This window comes from Ambystoma mexicanum, chromosome 3q (assembly GCF_040938575.1).
Source record: "Ambystoma mexicanum isolate Mex_15411 chromosome 3q, UKY_AmexF1_1, whole genome shotgun sequence".
Lineage (NCBI taxonomy): Eukaryota > Metazoa > Chordata > Amphibia > Caudata > Ambystomatidae > Ambystoma > Ambystoma mexicanum.
Genome location: NC_090926.1, coordinates 754,262,842 through 754,288,750, shown reverse-complemented (window position 1 = coordinate 754,288,750; position 25,909 = coordinate 754,262,842). Strand labels below are relative to the sequence as shown.

The following is a 25,909-nucleotide window of genomic DNA, read 5'->3' as shown; positions in this document are numbered from 1 at the left end:
GAGGTTTTTTGCCATGCAGGTAGGGGCAGGAAAATTATTTTTCTTAATTTCACGGTTGGAGCAATGACATTTGCAATTGACAAGACAACAACTTCTGAATTTATACAGTACAATTAACATTCCGAGTCCTTTGGTTCCCACTCATATATTGAGGAGATTATGAACGCCGCGTTTTACCCCCCTGGGCTCCTATATATGTTATGCAGACCAGTCCGCACCCCTCATCCGTTCTCGCTCCTGGGCCCAAATAGAGTATCACCAGACGTGGTTTGAATGTCAGGGTCGGGAAGTTAAGATCATAGTCCAGCAGTGGTGACCAGATTGTTTGAAATTGGTGGAGTTTTCCCACATCTTCCAATTGGTGTCCTAAATCTGCTTCCCATTGGGTCATGTAGTCTGGGCGGCATGGGGTTAGCAGAGCCTCCCTCAGAAGTCTGTATGGTTTTGAAATCCCACCCTTGTCTAGGTGCTCCCAGATGGTTAGTTCAAGTGGCCTCAACGTCTAAATCCGAGAGGTGGAATAACCTCTTACAGTCTTCAAATGAGCATGGTTGGCCTTCCACAAACAGTTGTCCCTGAGTGAGTCAGCCCCCTCTTTCCATCACCTAAATGCCCTTGGATGCATGCCCAGAGTGAAGGCGGGGTTACCAAAGATCGGAGAGAGTGGGCCCATACCCCTAGTGATCTTTTCCCTTCTTAATACCTTGTCCCATACCTTTAGAATAGTTTTTGTCGATAAGAGTAGGTGCAGACATTGCTTACGCATCGTATGAGAAATGAAAGGTAGGAATCGGAGGGGAAGGGAGCTTTTGGATTGCTCAATTTCCATCCACCTAGGTGCAGGAGTATCAGCAGTCCATGTAGATAAATGGGAAAGCTGGGCTGCCTCTGCATACTTCAGTAGATTGGGATCCCCCCATCCCGGATCCCCCACCCCCATCATCACCCTCTTGGGGATTCTAGATTTTTTACCCCGCCATATGAAGCCCAGGCGTTTACGTAGGAGCCTTTCTAATATGGGTTTCGGGACCGCCACTGGGATGGATGTACAGCAATATAATAACCGAGGGAGGAGATTCATTTTGACTGCCGTGATCCGTCCCATCAACAAAATCTCTTGCCCCGCCCACCTTTCCAGGTCCTGTTCCAAAGTGTTAAAAAGGGGAAGGGGGAAGTTGGCCCCATAGAGGTCTTTCGGGGACACTGTAAGCTGAACCCCTAAGTATGCAATGGAAGTGGTATCCCAGCGGATAGGGCAAATAGCTGGGAGGGAACCGATATCCTGAGGTGATAACCCCACCACTAGCACAACTGATTTCCCAAAATGTATGTAAAATCCAGGTACCTGACCAAAGGCTCGGAGTTCCCATAGGGCCACCTGCATGGAGGATCTGACGTTGGTAATGGACAAGGGTACGTTGTTGGCGTATAACGATACCTTATGGGGGGAGCAACCATCCTCTGGCCCCTGAATTGTGTCATTTTTACATGCCTGGGCCAGGGTCTCCATAATGAGGGCAAACAGAAGGGGATAAGGGGGCACCCCTGACATGTACCACATGTAAGGGGGATTGGAGGTGAGCATTCCCGGTTAACCTGGAGTGAGGTATCGGGGAGAAATAATTGGTGGCAATCGATTTCCTAAATTGGGGACCAAAGGCGAATGCCTCCAGTGTCAAGTGCATGAAAGACCAGTCCACCTTATCGAACACTTTTGTTGCATCCAAAGCTAGGAGGGCCAGTTTCCAGTTGCTCTTAGTGGTGGATTCAATTAGGTTCACCGCACGCCTGATGTTGTGTCCCGTTTTCCTTCCCTGAATGAAACACGTTTGGTCAGCATTGATCAATCACGGAAGGAGCGGGGCTAGGCGGTTCGCCAACACTTTTGAATAGATGTTGGCATCAATATTCAAAAGAGAGATTGGCCTATAAGAGGCAAACTCTTTAGGGTCCTTGCCGGACTTCACCACTAGTATCATGGAGGAGCTTTGCATAGAGGGGGTTACGCCTCCCACTTCTCGAAACGAGTTAAAGAGGGACGTTAGGGGAGCAAGCAGATGACCACTAAAAAGCTTATAGAATTTGGGGGAGAAACCATCTGGGCCTTTGGCTCGGGATTTCAGGGATTTAATTACTGTCTTCACCTCCTCCTCCTGTCGGATTGGGGCTTCTGGGGCGAAGTGTGGACGAGTGTGATTGCAGTCGCTGCAGTCCCCACAGTCTTTTTTTCCCTGCTTGCTGTTTCCTGAAACCTGGAGGCAGAGCTCCTGCAGATACAAATACCCATTCATTCCACAGAGTGTGGACGTATGTGATTGCAGTCGCTGCAGTCCCTGCACGTGCGCGAGTGTGCCACAAACCACTTTGGGACCCGCAAAACCAGCTCTCCTTTCCAAAACTTAAATCTCTAAACACTGTCGGCTGCGACCGCGACCAACGACGGAACGTCGATATAGGTGAGGGAAAACAATGCTGTTATACCACGCTCGCGATCACCTCTTGGTCGCAAGAACAAAGACCCAGCAGAGCGATGCCAAATTGATACTATCTCGTCCCGGCGACAACCTGAACAGTTTCCCTCCCTGTTCCCGCCCCCTTCCCCTCTTAAACAAACCCTTTTCGCTCTCACGGTTGACCTCTCTGAGCAGCGGTACCAAAGGACTCCTCCCAATTAATCTCAAGTGAACCGGCAGAAAGCATCCCAAACTTACAGAAAACTTCCCTCCCTAAGAAGCCCGGACCAGTTTCCAACTCCACCCCGGCAGTACTAAGTACCTCTGAAGCAACGACAGTAGACCTACTTTTGAAAAACAAACTCGACAAAATAAACTACAGCCTGAAGCGGCTAGCAGACAAACAAACCTGGAGACTGCGGGCCAGCGGCCTTTGATCAAAGCTTTACAGCAATAAGAACGACAAGATCACAACTCTGATACTCTCCCCCACTACCACCAACGGCACTGGGGACTGTAGGCTTTAGCCTTTGACCCAGCTGCCTAGATCCTTTTCAGGTATCCGGAAGCATCCACTTCACACAGAAGTTACGAAATATCTTCTGCTACCGGACATCTTCGGCTGAAAACCAACGACTCTACTGCTTCCGACGAGTACTGTACCACTGGGGACTGTGGGCAACTGCCTTTGACCCAGGATTACATAGCCAAGCCTTTTGAAAAGGAAGCTCTTAGAAACTTCACTGAGCTGCCAAAGGAATATGGAAGCCGTCCATGCGACGGAGACGAAAATATAATCCCAAATGGGTTCACGGACGAGACAACGCACCAAAACCATATCCAACATATTTATATTCCAAAAACACAGAAACGAGCAAATGGAACAATGAAACAAAACCAGAGCTTCACGGAGGCCCCCCCCCCCACAACCTCTTTAGTACACCGATACAAGAGCTACATAACCCCACTCCTATTTTGAATACAGCACGTAATGCAGTGGATGAGAAAATAATGGACAAACAAATGGCACAAACAACCCCTAAATCACCTGAGATCATGTACAAGAAAGTAGAAAAAGAACCAGAGTTTGCATGGAAAGTGCTCTGACTGACATACACAATTTCACTCCACTTTATACTATATGAAAACCTAAACATGCTAATCAAAGTCCATTGTTAAGTTCCTTGAGAGCTATTTTATTTGATACACATAAATTAGTCATATGTGCGGCCCTCCTGGTAGCGTGGGTCGGGTCCTTTCCAAGGCTGGGCCTCTTTAAATAATAACATCTTTTTAACCAAAAAGCGAAATTACAAATAATTCATGGAAACAGTAATTCCCCACAGCAAACCATAAAAAAGCAGTCACAGTGCACCCAACACATTATATAAAAGTCAAATATGAATCCCCATGATTATGAATCATAAACAGCCCAAAATGTCATGCCATTTTAGACCGCAAAAAAACGTAAACACAAATTTCAAAGAAGATATCATTAATTGATATTTGTTCATTATTCCCACATGTAACACATAATAGTGACTTGGTGCAGTGAAAGGTTTGATTAAAAAAAACATGGAAAACCAGACAAACAATACAAAGATGGGGAAAGCAGAAACAAGAAAAAGTATACAATGAGTTTCAATCTTATGAGAACATTCATAATGTGAGATAAGCCACATTTACAAATATATTTAATTTGTGATTGATGCCCTAAGCATGCTTCAGTCCATGCTTGTTTGTTCATAATGTGGAGCATGCCTAGCCCCCATGCAGTGCCCATAACTGTATACCTAGGTGTACTAATTACATCGGTGTGATTCACCTCCTACTCCCCTGTAAATGCTAGTGATGGCAGGCAATTTTAGATCATACTTAATCACCTTTTCAGACCAGCACCCAAAATATGTGACTATTCAAATGCAATTGAGTAGCATGCATATGCCCCTGTTTCCTACGTGATTCTGTTCCGTTGTGAAGGTACCTAAAAGAATCCAATTAAAGATCAAGCAAAACTACTGGCTCTAATACATTCAAAACAAATATTTATGGAATCATTCATGTTAGAAATTCAGGACCACCTAGAGAAGGAAGCAGAAGCGAGTAAAATGTAGCAAGCCCGTTTATTCTACATAGCCAGAAACAACAGGTCTGACAAAACCCAACATACTGAAGCCCTAATCGCTATGGTGACATCTATTAATCTGCAGAAATCACTGCAGAACCCGGCTAGAATCGAACCAACAAAAGACACCATCCACGGACGAAATCCAAATAAAAAGACAAACCGCGAGTCTAACTCAAATAAGGCAACCTCAGGTACACCAATAGAGGCAAATCTCATTGATCTGGGCAAAGACTCAACCCCCATCCACCAGGCCTCGACACCAAAAGAGATACAAGATCCATCGATAAGCAATATTGATGACAAGATCAACAAACCAAAAAAAATCCCAATCAGAGTATTTTATAAGCAAGTACAAATATGTTTTAACTCGGAAACACAACTGTTTTTGTAATCATTATTAAAAAGATACATGTTTACTTCTTCCAGTCAGGCAGTAATAATAGCAATGTCTTCCTGTGGTACTACGTACACTGCTGGTCCAAACATATTTGTGGAGCTGTGTGGGTGAAAGCAGGAGCACAGGATCATATGAGTTTGTACTCTCTTTTTTTTTATTTTTCGGGAGTATTTGCCTATTTTGTGGCAGTAAAAGTGGCCGATATACACCTTATCTGTATGGCTGCTTGAAGCATTGTAACTCTCAAGTCCCAGAAATATGCCAACGTGTAACCATTTCGAATATTTTCTGTGTTGCAGCCATGTGCATTAATCATCTTCACATACCATACTGTTGGGTTGCACTGGCATGCAACCTGTTTCTTGCTCTAATCATTTGAAATACATGTATGCTGTACATGAGAATACCAGGTTTGAATCTGCTGCTGTGCTCTGCGTTCTATACACTAAGATATACTATGATCACTGAAGTGAGCGGCTGCTATACATTAGAATGCACTCTGTACAACGTATTGAACTTGCTGCCCTCCTTTTCCTTTTTATTGTATTTGTCCATTACTTTAGGAAACTGTATACATGTCATTGAAGCTGCTTCTGCTTTTACTCCTTTGTAAAAATAAGTATGTATTATTTTCTAAAACCTTATACAAGCCATTGAAACGGATGATGGATTGGTCTAGTATAAGTTGGGATACACTTGCAGCCTGTGTCATGAAAGTTGCCCCTCTGTTTTGCTGCTTTGTAATATATAGGTACATTACCTTAAGATGTACAGATTATTAAAAATGTCCCCATTTCTGGTTGTTCAGGAAAACTCAACCAAATTCATTGATGGGATTTCCAAGCGCTTTGCTGAGCTCCGCCGGACACTGGAGGAATGCCAGGTCCTGTCCGAGGAAACCATCCAAGGGGTGACGCAGAAGGCGCTGGAGCAAGCACAGTCCAACCTGGTGCAGCTGCAGAGCCGCAGAGATGCCCTGCTGCAGCACCAGCAGCAAGCAGAGCAACTCCTCCGCAACCCAAATGATGTGGCCTTTCTGCAGGTATTCTGTCTTCACTGGGTATACAAGATGAGGTGTGCCCTGTGGCATTGAGGGCGGTCCTGAATGTTCCTTTTGTGATTCAGTCATATGACTGTGATCTGTAACATATAATTCCCAAAAGCTGTTGTAGTGCAGCTATCCACAAGTCCCAGAAGACTATTCCATTAAGAGAGACAAAGCTGTAGTGCAGCTATCTACAAGTCCCTGAAGACTATCCCATTAGGAGAGAGACGAAGCTCTAGTGCAGCTATCCACAAGTCCCTGAAGACTATCCCATTAGCAGAGACGAAGCTGTAGTGCAGCTATCCACAAGTCCCTGAAGACTATTCCATTAGGAGAGACGAAGCTGTAGTGCAGCTATCCACAAGTCCCTGAAGACTATTCCATTAGGAGAGACGAAGCTGTAGTGCAGCTATCCACAAGTCCCTGAATACTATTCCATTAGGAGAGACGAAGCTGTAGTGCAGCTATCCACAAGTCCCTGAAGACTATTCCATTAGGAGAGACGAAGCTGTAGTGCAGCTATCCACAAGTCCCTGAAGACTATTCCATTAGGAGAGACGAAGATGTATTGCAGCTATCTACAAGTCCCTGAAGACTATTCCATTAGGAGGACGAAGCTGTAGTGCAGCTATCCACAAGTCCCTGAAGACTATTCCATTAGGAGAGCCGAAGCTGTAGTTCAGCTATCCAAAAGTCTCTGAAGCCTATTCCATTAGGAGAGACGAAGCTGTAGTGCAGCTATCCACAAGTCCCTGAAGACTCATTCACAGGTGAGCAGAAAGTGGGATCAGCTTATGTCTGATACTAGCACTCCATGGGCTAGATTGACACTGTATCACCTCGTAGATTGGACATGGCAATCTATTAAAAGAACCTCCCCGTTCCCTCTACAGATCGTGCAGATTTAGGTCTCGCGGGACCCCAACTGAGCTAGTCTTGGCCCTCTTGAGCTAACTTTAACCCCACACGAATTCTATTTCACAGGAAAATCATGTCTGGATAGTTAGTTTGAGATCATTTGGGTAAAATAATCTGAAACCCCTCCCCTACATTCTGTGGGGAAACTGTTATTGATCTTGCTACAAGGGACTGTCTTTACATCGGTGCCAGACTATCAGGTCTCAAGGTAACTTGTCTTGCTGATCACAGATTGCAACTATTAGCAGAACTTCATGTCACCACCAGGAGATGGTGCCAACGCAAATAAAAGCAAGCATTGGCAATGCCAATAGTTTTGCATTTATATGTACCAGGGTGCAAAGTTTGAAAGGATGATGTGATAAGGGACTCAGGTGCACAAGAGAATGAGAAGGAAGGAGAATAGAGCAAGGCAGGAAATGATTAAGCGAGGGTGCCATTGATGATGAGCAAGAGGAAATAGTGAGAAAGGTTGAGAGCAAGAGGGTAAGAAATAAAGAAAGTGTGTGAGAGAAAGTATGAGAGGGGGTAGAGAGTGGGGTGAGGTGGGTGAGTTGGTTGTAGAGAGAGTTGGGTGGGTGGAGAATTTGAAAATACTGTAGTGGAGACCAAGGCCAAGATAGAGCGAATCAGAATAACCTAGATGTGATTGTAGAAGTGTATACATATGGGCAGAGTGTTAAAGTAAAAATCTGCAATAAAAGGCAAGGTTAATACCAGCAGTAAGATAAGATATAAGGAAAATAAAACATTGTTCCCCTACCCTGGTAACCTGAAAACTGGACCGGAGAGTGAACAACGGCAGCTGACACCCTGCTGGGACAAAACACGCACAGGCTCAATGGCAGGCAGTGCCACACAGCAACGTCCACCCCTCCTCCCAGGATCAGGAGCACTGACAGGCACTTCCAGTTACCCCTACCCTCGCCATGACCCGGGAGCCCAAGCCCCCCTCCAACCTCCCTCCCCCACAGGACTGTGCTGGTCCAGGGCACCTAGCTACAGGAAGCGGCAATACTCTCCAGTGCTGCGCTGATACAGGCAATAATGATGGGCACAGGGCAGCCGGACTTCTGGAAGTGGAGGCATCAGCCTGCAGGGTGCCCCTTTATTGTGTGGCAGCGACAGGTGCAAGGAGCCCTTCCGGAGGGGCGACTACGGACCATCAGTATCACAGCCGCACACCTGGGGTGCCCTGGAGCACCCCAGGATATAGCAATAAGTCCGCCCGCCCACCCAGCCACACCCTCCACCAAGACAAGCCCCGGCACACTGCACCCCACCACTGGGGCTCAGGAGGGGCGTGCAAAGCCAATGCCATGTGTATGATGAACCCCCTCCACCATGCAAGTGCCTCAAGTGCCCTACAGAATAATACCCCTGCTGAGTGACATTAAATCAGGGCTCAATATCACATTTTACAGATAGATGCCCTTACGGCCTTCATACCATAGATATCTACACTAAAATTCGGGATCTCGCCGTAGTGCAGCGGTCTTGAAACTTTTTAGGCCTGCTCCCCCTGTCCCCGAGCAAAATGTGGGCAGACCGGGCACCCCCAAAACTGCCAAATAGACAGTAAGTTCAAATGTCTATGAACTCTTGCGGGCTCTCACTGCATCCTACTCCCAGCATAGTCCCTGCCCCCCCCACCTGGTCCCATCACACTCTCTGGCCTCCCTAATCCCACTCCTAGCCCAGTCCGTATGCTCTCCTCACCCCACACCACGCCAGACCCATTATTATGTGTGTATGCAAGGCGCTGGGGAGGCCAAGGGGCAAATCATGGCCGTTTTGACTGGACATCTATGATGGTTATCCAGCAAAAAAATAACATCCCTGTCCCCTGGGCTCCACAGCGCCTCAGAAGGAGAACTGATTTTGGCAGATGGGTAAGGAGATTATGCAACAAACCTTATGTACTGAAAAACAATGTATGCAAATCTAGGCACTTGTAACTCAAGGTATCCTTTTGGGAAGAGCTAACCTACTTAGAAACCCTTAACTTTCGTGCAATGCAGCTTATTACAAAGCCGTTAAACGTTTGAAAATGAACTGCCACTCGGGAAGCTGACCTTTCCGTCAGCCTGCCCCACAACGCGCAAGCAAGTTGCCACACACCCTTAGACCTGTTGCGGAAAACTCTGGTGTGTAACATTTGATGCAACTTAAGCTGAAAACATGACCTCTTGATATGGGGACAGGATCCCTGTGCCCAGAAACATTGTCCCAACCCTCCCCTTGGGGGACCGTAAAAACGTTGTAACCTGCATAAAATTACACCAATGGCCAATATCATGTTATTCATATGGCGCCTGATGCACAATTCCGCATATCTCCACGCGCTTTTAAGCTAGATGACACCCATCTGATACCGCTCCCACACGCCGCCGGCAGGAAATTCGGCCATCCTCTGACTGTCAACCTCCTTTGCACTAGCTTTTAAACAGTGCCAAATTGAATATTTACGCGCGCTGACGCCAGGACTTTTTTTTTATGAACACTGCAAAGAACTGTTGCTGTCAACCCTGTTGCTATTTCGTTTCAATAGTGCCAAAAGTAATACAATACCCCTGCAGCAGGCGGCACTGCATAGAACTGCTGTTCTCCCTCCTAGCATGTTGGACGGGCCTCCGCCAGATCCATTTGCCCCGTGCAGAAATTCTGAGGAGCCGCAGGCTGTGCCCAACCTTGGCTCAGGTCGTACAACACAATAGTGCGTCGACCGCGAGGCAGGGAACGGGGCAACTTGTACCCCCGACAGGGATCTACAACCGTTCTTCCTCTCACTAGAACAATGAGCTTGATGTTGCTTGTCGCTATGAAAGCACTCCCTTGCCCCTCACACTGGATTCATGTTGATGCCCTGCCCTTAACACAGGATGTCCGCAGGTACCCTTACCCTAGCACTATGTGTATGCTGCTCCTATCCCCTGGTCTTATCAGGCAGTTCCCCCTCGAAATACTCAACAGACCTTGCCCCTCTTATCTCTGGCCACGCAGAGCTATCCATCCACTCTCTGCCGGGCCTGCTCCTTATCTTGTCTGGCGCTCAAACGCTATAAACAGGGGTGGGAGGTACACCCCATCCCCTACCGCCCCCTTTGCGGAAAGCCATGCGGGTAGTGTCTGGACTGATGCTGGGGTAATGCATCCGCACATGCTGCAACACCCAATTCACCCTTTGCATCCAGCTGCGTTCGCCGGGCACCTTCAGATCGTCTGCTACCTAATTGACTGTCCCGCGTTGCTAAAACAGTTGGCCTGCAAATGTAGCTAGTGTCCCCCGGTGTAGCTAGTGTCTCTACCTGCTGATCGTGTTTTTCTTCTCGCTTATGTACATCACCTCAGCCACAACTCAGAACTCCCTGGAAGCTGAAAGCCGACCGTCCTAGTCCTGACGCATACCAGAGCCCACCCAGAACATGGGTCCATGGCACAGTGCGAAGAACGTGTCAAAGGGGATACTTAGGGAGTGAGCATGGGTTCTCCGCTGCATTCTAACAACAAAGGCAGCTCGCCTGTCTCGTAAATCAGAGGCCTGCATAGCTGCCTCAGTCTCCGTCTGCCAACAGATCACTCCGCTGTACTTTAAACATAGTCTGACAGGAGTTCATCTGACAAAAAGCATTGGTGCATACAAATGAAAATCTAATGTGCATCTAGTTAAGTGCAGTCATTTTTCTCCTACTTCGGTAGCACGCACAACTCCCCGGCAACAGCAGAAGGCCTGCAGAAACGAGCGAGAGGGTCAAGGCCCGACTGGTGCTTCAGCCATTTCATAGCCAAACATCGGCAAGTTACCATACCAAAGTCATGCACTGCTCCCGAACTTCCCTTTCTCCTTTTTCTTTTTTAAAAACATTTACAGTGCCAAAACCAACCAGGAATATCTAAGCGGTTTGACACCATTGTTGACCAAAAACATCTTCACTGTACCGGAACAAACTGCAACACACTACCTTTTATATGTCACTGTCGGGTGGCAATCATGAAACCTACAAAGAGCCTACAACTGAGAGTATTAAGCCTGCACTTTGGGAAGACGGGCTTGTACCCCATTCATACCTCGACATAACAGTCTGCCATCAACTCAGGTGATTGTCAATTCGGAATCACATGACGAATCGCTCTGAAAGCTCCCTTGCCAAACCTTCCGCCTCCTTACAGCTCTACATCCCTCAACAATGTCCATTTTCAACATTCTGGTCTGTACCAGTTTATATCACATGCCTGTCAAAGTCCTGGGTGCAGGAAAGTGTAATACAGCATTTATTTTTATTTTTTTATTTGTATCAGCTGAATTAAATCAACCTTTCAAATATCAATTACAAAAATAATTTGTGCATACTAAATACAAAACCATACACATATTATTTACATTTACATTACGATTACCTAACATTCCACAAAAACCACGAGGACTATGAAAGAAACAAAAATATGCATACACATATAACCAATATATAATAAAATCCACACATGCATTTGAACATATTTTTTCTATTTGTGGTTTCTTAGTGTCACAGAAAAAGTAGAAAACTTTTACTATTAAAAATTAACAAAATTGATCCACCACATAAATAATCATGTTTTCCTTTTTGTTCCTTATTCAGTGTCAGGTTTGATTTTCGGTAATCTCCAACTTTAGACATGTTAAGAAGTTAACAGTTGCAATTTGTAAGGGTAAGTAACAGGCACCCAAGATTAATGACCAACACAAACCCTGGTCTGTAAGACATAGGTATTTAGAGTGCCTTGTATAGTGTATTTCACGTAAAGGTCGTAAAGCACAACATTCTGAAATGATGTGTTCTAAAGTTTCACAAGCGTCTCTCATCAAACAAAAGCGGCAGAAGTTGTAATTTATGGCTATTTGTTTCCGCTTGGCTTGAACATCCCTGGTACGCCATAAATTAAAGCGTAATCTTAGAATACCATTGCGGATTCTAAGCGAGGGGCACCGAATCAAGTAGGATGGCAAAGTTCGTATTTTTTTAAGTGGAATTCGGGGTATCTCCATATTATGATATGAAAGACATCAAGTTCTGGTGGTAATCCAATCAAGCTCAAACAGTTTTGATTTAGCTTTATCAGGATTCTGTATTCGTAGGTCTAATGACACATCTGCCACATTTAGCATATGATAGACTCTTGTGAGCCATTGCTTAATAAATGGTTGATTGGTGGTAAATATGTAATTTGTCAGAGTTTTCAACAAAACATTTAGGGTAGTTGAAATCAAGCATTTCCTAAAAAATGCACACAAACGCCACTGATATATTGCGTATATGGAAATCAAACCCAGTTCATACCTTATCCAGGCGCGGGTACGCAATTCGGTAGATGTAATATACACTGCCAATATTTTGCTTCCCATTTATCAAACGGAAAGACTGCATTAGTGTTTAGGGTTTCAAGACCATACAAAAGATCCGGAATTGTTTTCATGTTCCATAGCAGCAGTGCAGGCCTTATTGAGAATTTACCATATTTAAACATTATAATTCTGGCTTGTGAAATTGATGAAGCAAGTTTTGCCTCTAATTGTGCTATGTGGGCTTTTGCATGGTACTGGCCCTCAAACACTATTCCAAGATAGGTATACTGGGATACCATTTGTATGGGAGATCGATCAAATGTCCAAGCATATGATAGTGGGCCTTGACACTTAGGTGAGTAGGCAACAATTTGAGTTTTGCTTATATTGATTTTCAACTCATTATCTTGAGTATAAATGTAGAATGCTTCCAATAGGCGGTGCAGACCTAGTTGAGTTTTTGAAATGAGAACTAGGTCATCTGCATACATAAGTGTTTTAATGGGTTGATTATTAAGTTTTGGAGAATCTGACATTACATTTACCAAGGCAGATCTAACGTCATGAATGAAATAGTTGAATATTGCTGAGGCTAAAAGACCTCCTTGCTGTAAAGCCCGGAAGGTACTAATATGCTCGAATAGTAAACCGTCTAAAGTTAGCCGAACTCTGATGGAGGTTTGAGAGTGCAATGAGTGTATAATATCATACAATGTCACCGGACAATTATCTTTTCGAAGTTTAGTAAGCAGAAGAACCCGGCTCACCGAGTCGAAAGCAGTGTTGAGATCCACAAATGCAAAAAGAACTTGTTGTTTAAACATATGACATTGTGATTTAACCGAGTTAAGGGCAAACAGATTTATGGTGGTTCCCATGCCGGCAACAAATCCTGTTTGATGCGGGTCTCGAAGCTGAGATTGTAAAGTCCAGGCATTAAATTGGCAAAGAATCGATTTGGCAAATATTTTTCCTGGCGCATCCAGTAAGGCGATTGGCCGATAATTAGCTGGAACACTGCGATCCCCCTTTTTGAAAATAGGAGCGATTATGGAAGTTTTCCAAGATAGGGGGACGGCACGAGAGGTCAATATTTCCTCAAAGATGGAATATAGGATATTAGCCCATTCATCTGGGTGGGCTTTGAACATAAAGTTCGAAAGCCCATCTGGACCCATCGCCTTAGAGAAACTTGCCAGCATAATGATAGCACGAATGCTTTCTATAGAAATCTGTAAGTGCCACGATGAAACAGAAGTAGGTGAATATACAATTTTTGAAAAAACAGGGTTAGCATACAATGAAGAAAAGTGGGAGATCCAAGCTGATTCCTTGACGCCATTGATTTGTGTGTGTCCTTGAAGATAACATCTATGGTCATTCAGTAGCTGCCAGATGGTGGCAGAGTTTTTTTTAGACATGGCATTTTGCATAGTCTCACTATCCTGTTGGAATTGAGCTGCTTTTCCACTCTTTAATAATTTTTATAACGACATTTGGCTGTTTTTAGGTACTGCCAATGTAGTGGATCGTGAGATGCTGCTCATTTTTTCTTAAGAATTTTGAAATCTGCTTTAATGCGATGAATCTCTGCATTAAAAGTATGTGGGTGTCGTATTTGATTACACCGAGGGATAGTTATGGTCTTCATGAATGGTTTTAAGAGTTCAGAGTATTGCTTAGTATTAACGTGCAATACATTGTAGTCCACTCTATTTTGAAAATTGATTAAAGTCTCAGAGTTCCACCGGAGATGATTTCTTGCAGAATTAACTGTTGCCTCTGCGTGCAAGGTTGGCTTGTCTCTGAATATCTCCGAGTTCCAGGTGGAATGTACAATCAACAGTCTGTGATCACTATGTGGATGGTCACAGATGTCCAGTTTGATTACATTCTTGAATAATCGGGCACTCATATAAATATAATCAATTGTACTTCTGCTAGACCCACGCTGCCACGTATGTTGAGGAGGTATGTCTCCTTCGACAGCACCATTGAGCATATAAAAATTACGATCTTGCATGAGGTTGTTCCATCTCTGGGCATCCTGGGTGCTGCCAGTGGGCTTCCAGCAGTCCAAGTTAAGATCACCCACAATGATAGCTTCTGAAATTGTGTTATTCATTGCTATTATATCTAGAATCTCGGATAGGCCATCATAAAAGATGTCATCAGACATGACGGCAGTATTTCTGTAGATATTAACAAATGCTACCATCTGCGTGTGGCTAACAATTTGGACTAGTTGAATTTGAGCCCCAACTTAAGACCACGGCTCAACATGCAGGCCACTCGCGAGGTGCACAAGGAGACCTGAAGACGGTCTACCCCCACTGGGCAGTGCAGGAAGCAGGGCAGTCTCATACCCGTCCCACAATGGGCAGTCGATAAGTCAAGTTTCCTGTAATGCTATCACCTGGCAGAGATTAGTCAATTTAGTAATGGAGGATTGTAAATGAAAATTGCCCCTCGTATTCCAACTTGCTATTTTGAAGGGGGCAGGACATATTGATGTTTAATAGTGTTGTGTGGCGCCACTGTGAGCGATTACATTGTCTCGATTTGCTCCATGATAGATGTTTGGTTTCACATTGACATTTTGAGTTTTGTGGTGGACACCTGCTGGGTCCTCAGCTAAAAGGAAACCCATGTCAAACAGTTGCATCCTACACCTCCAAATGGAATCTTGCACTACTCCAGAGGGGAGCCATAACCTCACAATTGTGCGTGTCAAGTCCGAGATAAAGTCTATTTGATCAATGTCCTGGGATGATACATTACATAGCTCGGGGACATCTCCAAAGATGTTTAACACACTGTGGCGATTCAAGTCATAGGATGGAAAATTTCCATCTCGGCATTTTAAAATGAAAGTATGGAAGTGTGCCCTGCGTGGATGTAAGTGGCGTGAAACAGGTTGCAAATTGGAGTTTGGTGGTTCCCAAGTTAGTTTTGAGTTGTCGGTGCTTACATTCCGATGACCACCACACATTTCCTCCTGCATCTGCAGTTCTTCATGAGAGGAAATCTTTGGGCTTTGACCACTCGCAATAGCCACCGCTGCAGGAATGGTGTTTTGCATCCTGGCAATGTTAGTGGCCAAATATTCATCTACCTTCTGCTTGAAATTCTCAAACACATGTTGTGTTGCCAAAGCAGCTGTTGTAGATGCATGTGTTTTAGGAAAAGAGGCATTAGCATGTGTTATAGTAGGCAGTCTAGAAGGTTCACAAACTTGTTCACTAAAAAATTTAGTTGGCAAAGTTGGTAAGTTGTGAACCCTGGGGACTGACAGCACTTCAATGACCCGTTATAAACCCGTTATAAAAACCTGGGTTGAACCAAACCAATCAGGGTTGAACCAAACCAATCAGTATTATGTTTCTTTAAGGCAGCAAGTTGATTGTCAGCCTCATTATTGCGGGCTATTGATAGTACTAGTTGTGAAAGAGGAGACGGAGGACCGCCCGACCATCTGTTACTTAGTCCCATTGTTACAGGAGGCGCTAAAGGCAAAACTGGCAGTGCTATGGGTGCTGATGTTACAATAGGCACAGTTTCAATTGCCACAGGAACATTTTCTGTGGCGCTGATGTTTTGCTCAAGGCTTTAAAAAAAGAATTAAGTGTTTTTTTGGTATGTTTGATGTTTACCATATTCTTCGGGGTTTTTTTTGGCAAAGAGAGCGATTTCTTTTGAACAACTTTAGGATTTCTAGCTTTCAGAGCCTCTAAATGGCTTAGACCTTGGCCTACTGGCCGTTCAGGTGCAGGCACCATATTCACCTGTTTTTCTCCAGAGGCGCATTTTTGAGGTAGATGTGCAGTAAATGCAGTCTTTGTCTCATCACTCGGGCCAGAACACGAGCTTATACTAGAAAGTTATATGCCAGAGATTAGGGGCAGAGCACAAGCCTCAACCGCGACCTCCTAATGAGCAGTGTATATCTGTTCACTACACCTGCCTGATTATGAACAATACCATCAACATTTGAATCGACACATTCCATTGAATTGTTCACTACATACGACTCATTGTGCGCAAGCATACTTTTGGACTGTGTAGTTGAAAAATATGTTGATAACCACTTTGTTAAATCATCAAATTGTTTCGACTGATGTGAGACCTTTGTATCAAGTGACTCAAATAGTTTACACAGACTCATAATGGTAGTGTTGATAGCAATGAGAGCTGGTTGAATCATAGTTGAGTGCTGTAGAAATAAATGAGCTGGAACTGTTTTGATTGCTCTAGGTGTAGGAAAGGCAAAGGACTGTGAGATAGAATTACAAGTGTCTACTCGTGACCCTACTTGGGTAAAATCCTCCTCTCCAACATGGACAACCTCACCATAACAATTCTTATCTCTCCATAATATTGGAGATTCACATTGGCTTGCATGAATGGACAAGCGGGTATGATCATTACACAACAGAGGAAACTTTATGGGTGAGGTAACAATGTGGGATGAAGAATGTGTTTAGTGGATACTAGCATTGTGTGATCAGAGAGTGGTTGCGAGTTAACCCTCACACATGGTGTACTCACAGGAAATGGTAGACTATTAGCCTCTGACCCACCGGATTTGTTATAATCAACTAGATGGGATGTAGACATGGTAGAAATAGAAACAATAGAGTCATTCATATGATTATGAAAAGTACATTTTGGTTTCGAAATGAAAGACGCTCGCATTGGCGTGGTTGAAGTGGCAGAGTAGAATTTCTGTTGGATAACGTCCGAGTCACCTTGAGTTGATGATTTCCTAACTGATGTTAAATGAGGGATATTCAGTGGCATACTTGTTGTTAATTTGTATGCGATAATGGGCTCACTTCACGTAGATAAAAAGCAGATCATGCTCCTGAACCAACCGACAGCGGCCCTTGGACCTTGGTCACCTCCAACAGTTCACCAAATAATCTTCTCCAAAATATAGATAAGATTGCTGTCAAACAGTAGCAGGTGGCTGGCTAAATCGGCAAATTCTGCAGTGTTTTAATGCCAAGTGGTGCTCTTCCGGAACTCTCACAAATGCACCTTTTTAAATGACCCAGCCACGATGATTAGCTCGACTGCTCAAAGGGAATAGCCCCGCAGTCACAGTCAAGCCAGTTGGGTCAGTACGAGAATGCGTGTATAACGATTGATGTATTGGTATGTATTAGCAAGCACAACTGCTCAAAGGTCCATGCCCCACAGTCACAGTCGCGCGATTCACAAATTAGAACCACCAATGCCCTTGTGGTTTTGATGCGTTTACGCACCGAAGGCAAGATGAAATTGACAAAGCGATTGTGATAAGGAGCTCTGGCCAGATAACGCTCACCTTCTGTTGTAGTCCGGTTTGCCGCAGTAGCGGATGCAAGGACCTCTGTATCCCTCAGACCGGCGTACCAGTACACGGCACAAACTCAGGCAGCTTTCCACCACCTGGCTGGGTATAACGGGAAGGATGCAACCTTTCAAGTCGGCCGGAGCACGCACAGCTGACTTTACCCTTGCTTCGCCACCAGAGCCAAACAGCAGCCTAACAGCTCTGCATTTCACAATCGCACCGTCCTTGACACTGCAGCCGGGCTTTACAGCATTTTTGGAGACAGAGTCCGCGCATGGCAAATGAGCACACTTTGGACATAAAACGAACATTGCCATCAATTAGTAATTTCAAAATACAATTACAGTAAGTCAGTTCAAAATACAATTACAGTTAGTCAGTTCAAAATACAATTAAACTGAGTCCACTGTAAGAGCAACTGTTAATTCAGGGAGACAAAAACAGTTCACTGGCATTGAAACATTGGGCTTCTTAGCATATCTCACAAGCAAGACCTCCCATCAGAGTTGTATACCTCTCTGTCAACTCTAACACTAGACTACAATATCAGGCCTTTGACACTGGTTGCAGTTGTGAAGGTGTACACATTAACCTTGCTTCTACTTCATATACAGCAGCATATTATTAGACATGCTAAGGAAACAGATAGAGTATCAGACTTATAGCGGTGGTTGCTATTGTTTTTTCCTGCACAGTTTCAGTTAGCATATACCTAACAGCAGAAAGAGTGAACAGAGTAGCATACCGTTGAGTGATCAGAAAAGCTTGGTCTTCTTCAGCAAATGCCATTTCCAAAACATGTAGCTGTCTTTCTACTTCATCAATCATTGGCACCTGAGACTAACTTTCTACGCGCTTTTCAAACCTTTGTGGTATCAGTCCGGCTTGACACTTGCCACCTGTGATCTTTCCATTGGCCAGAAACCTTTGTGTACTTGTTCTGAGTAAAAAGTGTATAGCAACCAATGGCGTTCTAGTCATCCAGATGCTACTACGTTTAACAGTTATATGCCTTCTAGAGTGGTACATACAGCGAATCCCTCCCAATACATCCTGTTCCCAACTAACATCATCTGATCTCTAACTTACTAAGACATTGCAGCCGAGGAGAATGAAAGGGCCATTATAACCAATCAGTTCCTAATCCTATCCAAATGTCTCAGGTTACCCCTGGGACACTTGCCAGGTTTCAGGCTTGTGATCCTGATGCTTTTACTTCCCAGATAAATCTGTAAGCCACCCAGTCCCTACTGCAACCAGCCTTTGAAAAGGTAAGATATGACTGGTCGTCACACAGACACCATCAATGGGTCCTCAGGCTTGAAAAGTGCATTTAATTCCTGGTCCCCACCAACTACTGTATGTCCACATCATCTGCCAGGGCCAAAGATATTTAGAAATCCCAGAATTCTTGCCGAGCTCTCACGGCCAGGCTTGGTGCTGCACATCTTCACAGATGTTTACAAGGTGGTTATTCAGAAAATCTTGAACCGCTGCACAAGCACATGTCCATTCTATTGCAGCTCCTTTGGTTGTGAGGTTCCGGATAAGGTATGTCAACAGTTCTTTGTCATTGAACTGAGCGTAGAAGTGATCCTCAACACGCCAATATTCACATCAGTGTTTGCTAGCTGTACCCCAGTGATAAATCCAGTTGCTCTTTCAAATGCAACCCCAACGGTCGCTAAGGGACTGACCCCAATACAGACTCCACGCTGCAACTGCTGTGTTTGTATCATCCCATACCCTACCGCCCTTTCCTTTCTGTTTCTTTGGGATTGTAATACTTGGGCTGCTGGGCCATGCAAATGGTCCCACCCTTTGTGCAGCTAGGGAAGTGTGAAGTTACTTGAAAAGTAGAAAAAGGCAGTGAAAAAGGGGATGGTCCCCAGAGATGTACTTGCAAGAGTATATCTTTCCCCCGATTTATCTATATCCCCTAACCATTTCATACCATAATGACTGTGGTGACACTGACTTCACACCTTTACATTGTCACATTCATAGCATGAGAAACGGATGCCTACACTATAGACCAAGAATAATCTCCTGGTTTAACATCATAGGAACAGTATAAGTAAGGCTTAGGCACATATGCACTTTCTACTACCGTTGTTTTCTCTGGCCAAGTGAGTTACCAAAAAAAGCAGAAATTGTCACTGTACCTTTTCACTCTCCCCTGCATCTATTTCTTCCCTCACTATATCGCAAGAACCAGGTATGGCCACTTTGTCCATTTTAGGGAAATCAATCCTCCTTCTCTTTTTCTGACGTCTACTACATGAGGTGTGATATCTCATACCAATGCCTGCATGATACTGTTCCTGTACAAGGTCACTACTCCCTATTTGTATCAATCACATCTATGAAATTGTGACCAGGCCAGTATTCCAAATCGGGGAACTAATACATCCTGGTCATAGTCCAGTGTGCAACTCGATATCCGGAAGCCTTCCCAATGCGCATCAATACCACCACAGCTATATTGAAGGTACTCATACCATTCTTCATGACAGTGGGCTTCTCTACATAAATCCTAGCAGACCAGGGGAATGAAATGAAGGAATTGGTGAAAATCAAAACCCTGAAAACTTCCATTTATCACCCTGTAAGGGTGTAGATGTATGAGACGGACAGAGAGGTGGCTTGGTTTTGGTTATAAACCTTGATTGAGCTTTGCAAAAAGCTATCTAACCCTATCTATATGAGGGGTTTCACTGCCTTAAACTAAAACTAAGGAAGTGTCAGAATGTCTGTCAAATAATATTCACCGTCCTTGTCCAAAACCCTATTTCTATCCCTTACAGTTAAACCTAAGAATGCTAAATAAAGTAAAGTCTTCCACCCGGAGAATGACTCCCTTTCCCTGGTACTCGGCATAGTTAAAAGTCCAAGCCAATGCCTCCTTTCTCCCGGCACAGTCCAAACACAAAAGATTTTCAACCAGGAGAATGCCTCCCTTCTGCTGGTACACTCAGAAATGTTTGGTTTACAAAAAGGCACAAGCCAGGGGGAATGACTCCCTTCCCCTGACGGTCTGCTGACTTCTATTTTAGTTTGGCTTTCAGATACCTCTTTACCAGGAGAGTGCCTCCCTTCTCCTGGGGGTCTATGGATGTATTGCAGTGTCCACACAGTTTGGACCAGGGGAAATGACTGCCTGGTTCTCGACCTATAACTTCTAACGTTCTTAACACCTGCCAGCTTGGCATTTCCATTGGCCTCTGGTCCCAGGCTCTTACAATACCCCAACTTTATCTATGAGTTTCAGTGACATCCCTCTGGTCACTGAATTGGGGAAGGTTTTCCATGCTGTATTGCACTTTGCTTTGGGGTTCCTATCCAGTATTCAGGGGTCTTCCTGTGGCCACTGGGTTGAGGATGTTCTCTGTTGCTTCTTTCAACTATTTTAGGGTCCCGGCCCCTTCTCTGGTGGTCAGTGATTTCTCTCTCTCTCCACTGAGATGAGGAAGTACTCCTTGGATGCAATCTGTATTTGTTGTGGAGTCCCTGACCCTTCTCTGGTGGTCAGTGGTTTTCCTGTCTCCAGAGAGATGAGGAAGTACTCCTCTGATGCACTGTCTTTTCCTTATAGGGTCCTGACCCTTCTTGGCCCACTTTCAGGCTCTGCCACATTGATGGCTGGAAGCTGAGACCCCTCGACTCTTCCCTTGTCCCCACCAGTCCGCTCGTGCCTACCGTTACCTGTTGGGAGCTGCTTGCATGACGCAGGTTCTTCCAGGGACTGATGTCTGTCTCTTCCTGGCTTCCCACGGTCTTCAGTGGTTTCGCAGCGTTTATGCGTCTGTCGGCTCCCTGCAGTCTCTGCATTATTGTTGGACCAAACGGTCCATCCGCAGTGGGAGGTCAAGCCACTGCCTCGACTTCTACTACCATTCCTTGGATCCGCGGCTGCTGTCTAGCCCGCTAGAGACACTGTCTGCTTCTAGTCTCTGGTCTCCGCTCCTGCATTGGGAGCTTGCTCCCCTCTTGCTACTCCGGTGATGGCTTGACCCAGCTGGGGTCCTTTGTCTATTCTACTTTGTTGCCAGCCTCTTCCTTGCGGAATGTCCTTTATTCCTTTTGACATTTGCATCTTTATGTCTCCTCTGGGCCATCTCCTACCAGTACTTGCCTGACCAGTACTTTTCAGATCTTTTGTGATCTTACTTGTCATAGTCTTTTCTACCTGGGCTGTACGTAAGGTTTTACAGTAGTACATATATTTATCCTCAAAGGGGGTTGTGATGGTAGGGGGGGCCAGAGAATGTTTGGGTATGACGTCAAATGAGAGCCTATTTTTTTCCTTTATTGTGATTTAGTTAAAAAAAAATAAACCTTACACAAATAAAATTCACATTAAGACATATAAGCATAAGCATAAGAAAAAAGAAAAAGAAGAAAACTTTGAAATACAATAAATCGTGATAAAATCATAACCATTCATTAGAGAGTTCCTCCAAAAATGTACATAGTGCAATGATCAAGGATACATTAATTCCCCACTCCAATCTTGACCAGATCCCATTTTTTGAGACAGCAGTGTTAAAACGTTGTAATTAATTTTTAAAATGTCTAAATCTAAGCAAATTAAAATATGGACAATCCAAAACCAAGGGGCATAGGGGTTCACAAGATTCAATGTCTGTGCAAAATCGACAAGTAGAAATAATGCTCTGTGCAGAATCCAATTTCCAATATTTAATGCGTTCCCAAGTTGGGAACTGATTGAGTCTAAATCTCATATACAAAACCTGTGCTTTGTTGCATGGAAAATGGATAGGTATATCGAAATTGATTCCTGTCTGTGTGGACAATTGGTATATTCTGTGAAAGAGGAATAAGCAATATTTAAATCAATGGTATTTGCCCAATCATGTTTAAATAATGTCTTCTTCACTCCTCCTGGTCGGTTTACCAACTCCTCCTCTGTAGACACTATGGCCACAAGTATGTATTGCATTTTATTTTTAAAACCATCAATTGATACGACAGTAGCCTCCTGAAGCATAAAACCAAGGTCAATATACAATGAATTATCATGTGGTTGTAAAAATTTAGCATAATTCGTCAATAATCGCCACTCATGTCTTGTTTGTAGAGAATGAAGACCAAGTTCATGATGAATTATTGAATTGGGGAGCGCGAGAGAAAGGCCCAGTGTTGCTTTCCAGAGCTTCCACTGGATAACATTTAGTCTCTTTCCTATATCAATCAAACACATGTCCAATCCATATAGCAAGACAGGTACTATTTTCATGGTATAGAATCTGAGAACTGGCATGATGGTATATTTGCATAGTCTAAACATCAAATATTTCATTTCAGAGGTTAATGGTTTAATCTTTTCATCTAATATGCACTTCATATAGTGAATGAATCAATATTCAAGAGACAATAACCCAGATATCTCATACTATAGACTTTTTGCAACTTTACTAACCCCAGAGCCCAACACATTGGCCTCATTACGAGTCCGGCGGTCACCTTGCCCGGTGCTTCCGGCCGGTTGCTGTCAGACTTGTGACATTTTACCGGCACCTAGATTGCCGGTGCCATCGGGACATTACAAGTCCTGTCGAACAGGCAAGCTAGATGCCGGTAAATGTTGTTCCCATTCCTATAGGACTCCACGGGAATGGGTTCATGGAAGTTCTTCCGTGAAGAGTCTGTCTACCGTGGCCACTGCGCCCGGCAGGGTCAGACCTGTCGGGCGCAGCAGCCCCGGCAGGCAAACTTGTAATTTACGAGTCTGGAAACAAGGGTGCCGGTGAGCTTTCCGGCGACCTTAGAGAAAATAGCAATCTTAGTTTTATCCCCATTAGCTTCCATGTTGTATCTATGGGCATAATTACAAAACAGTTGAAGTTTGGGTTGGAGACCAATTGTTCTATCAAGGAATATAAAATCATCAGCAAAGGCCAGCCAATGGAGTTTAAGTTGGCCCAATCTAGCTGGGTATGTATTAGAAGACTGCCCCAAGGCCTCCATATCACTGCCGTACACATTAAACAGGGCTGGAGCGAAAATACAACCTTGTGTAAAACATTCATTCAGTTGGAACAGATGCAGTAACTGACCTTTCCCGAGACAAGCGAACCTTCAAGTCAGTATTTTTGTGGAATAACGCCAAGAGTTGGACCATCTTTAAAGGAACCCTCAGTTTGATTAACTTAGTCCACAGGTTATTCCGAAGAACACAATTAAAAGCAATGGTCATATCTAAAGCGGTCATATACATTGTTCCATTGCCATTGTATTTGACATCAGACAGAAGATAGGACAAGACAGTCCCATTCAGAGCGGTACCCATGCTTTTCCGGAAAAGCTACTTGAGATCTCGAGGAGAACATTTTTAGATATGAAATGATGAAGATCTCTCAGTAAAAAAATTGCAAACACCTTGCATAAATCACCTTTTTTGTAAAATTGGTATAATGATGGATTGGGTCCATGTTACAGGAAGAATATGTGTCTAATAAATTGCTGCAAATGCGGGTTTCAAGGTTTCTGACCACAAAAGAAGGGCACCTTTTAACTCAAAAGGAGGAATACCATCCAGACCAGCTGCACGGGAAGGGTTATGTGTATTGAAAGCCCAAACAATATCATCCACCTCCCAAGGACACTTCCCGTAAACCACAGGTCCATCAGTAGGATCCTTGATGTCAGAGTGACCTATAGGAAGTCGATATTTGTTAGCATAAAAATTCACCCATACATTTTCGATAATAATAGAAAAATCAGAGGCTCTCTTATTGCCTATACATTGATTAATCATGGACCAGAACCTCCGCCTTCATTCTTAACCAATTTATGAAGCATTGATTGGTTATCCCTGTTATACAGATCAATTTTAAGTGACTTAACAAAGTTCTTGTAATCCTGGCAGATTTCTTTTTTTACGTACCATGTATTCATTGCCTCGCAGTCCTAACACCCTAAATTCAGCAAGTTCGCTATGCATCGACTTCTTTGAGTTAAATACTCTTATGTCAAAAGTGTGAACTTTACTCTTATTAACCCAACCTAAGGATCTGGAGCTTATAATTCTTAGACAAGGCCTAATACAACAATACATTCTATCAGAGGGATTACCATCACACACATCCGAAAAGAGGCCAAAGTCCAAGGCTTCCTCTAAGAGTAACTTGTTGAAATCATACCCCCATCCATTATTCCACTTGATCGACAGACCCTCTCTATAAGAAATAAGGCAGGAAAGTGCTGGTACCATTTCATATCTTTTTATAACAAAGGGGACAGCCTATGGTAGGGCAGGACGTAAAGGCTGGGCTAATACTTTGTACAGGGGGGTAGTCCTGTCCTCAAACGTTTAAACTACAATGAGTTGTTGCAGTGATAATTCAAACAGACCTCCATATTAGTGATAATACATCAAAACAAGTATGCATTAATGGAAGAAGGTTCTAATCCAGATACTGGAGAAAAGCTACGGTGTCCTTTATTTTGATTAGGCCACAAATGTAGGAATTGAAGTTAGAAATTAGAAAATGAGACAAATCACCAAAGAAACATGTTATGTTAGAAAAGTAACATGTAGTTCAAATGTTCAGTGCACATTGAATAAAGTTACATGTTCACTGGTGACAGGTAGGCATTGAATCTAGCCTTTTAAAGACAATGGAAAACGAAATTCTAAAGTGGCATTTTGAAATGCACTGGAAATTCAAAAAGGTACATTTGCAAAATGCATGCGGTGTGCTGCCAACACACCTATACAATAATACAGTGTTGTTTTACCTGTGCAAAGTTTTGCAAAATATTACTTCATATTTGGCAAACAAACAATGTATTTCAACAGAATAAACAATATTGTGTGCACATCAAAGCAAAAATGCTTAATGATCAAGAAACCTAAAAATTGGGTCTGCTATGGGCGACGTCAACATAAAAGGTAGTGATGGTAGTTAGGGTCATGGTTCGAAAGGTTTCAGTAAGAACATGATGACACTGGACGTTTCGGCTGTAAAGGTGTTGCAGCCTTCTTCTGGGGCGGGGTAAAGCAGGTCTCCCTATAGATAAAAAACAATATGAAGATATATTGTTACATGGTCCAGGAGGTGGATCATTCCTAAAATGTAAAGAAAAAGAGCCAGTGAGAGGCTGTTCTAGGGGGTGACTCTCAGATCCCAAGCACGGACCTTGCACGTGGGTGAAGAGATTCAAAGCTGGTGTGAATTGAACCCAAAGGCCGGGGGTAGAACTCCAGGCTTCAAAAAGGTGTAGGTAGGTCAATCTGGGGTGATCTGTGAGTACAGAAAACAAGCAGGGGTGTGGGTCAGCTGA

The 25,909-nt window shown here is 43.9% G+C and overlaps 1 protein-coding gene across 1 annotated transcript in view; it reads left to right on the top strand.

Moving 5' to 3' along the window:
* Positions 1-25,909, top strand: part of LOC138582946 (E3 ubiquitin-protein ligase TRIM65-like) — a 270,237-nt gene that overhangs the window by 25,154 nt on the left and 219,174 nt on the right. Inside the window, exon 3 of the mRNA XM_069654738.1 lies at positions 5,787-6,020. Within this exon, the coding sequence (XP_069510839.1) occupies positions 5,787-6,020 (234 nt within the window). The remainder of the gene's footprint in view (positions 1-5,786; positions 6,021-25,909) is intronic.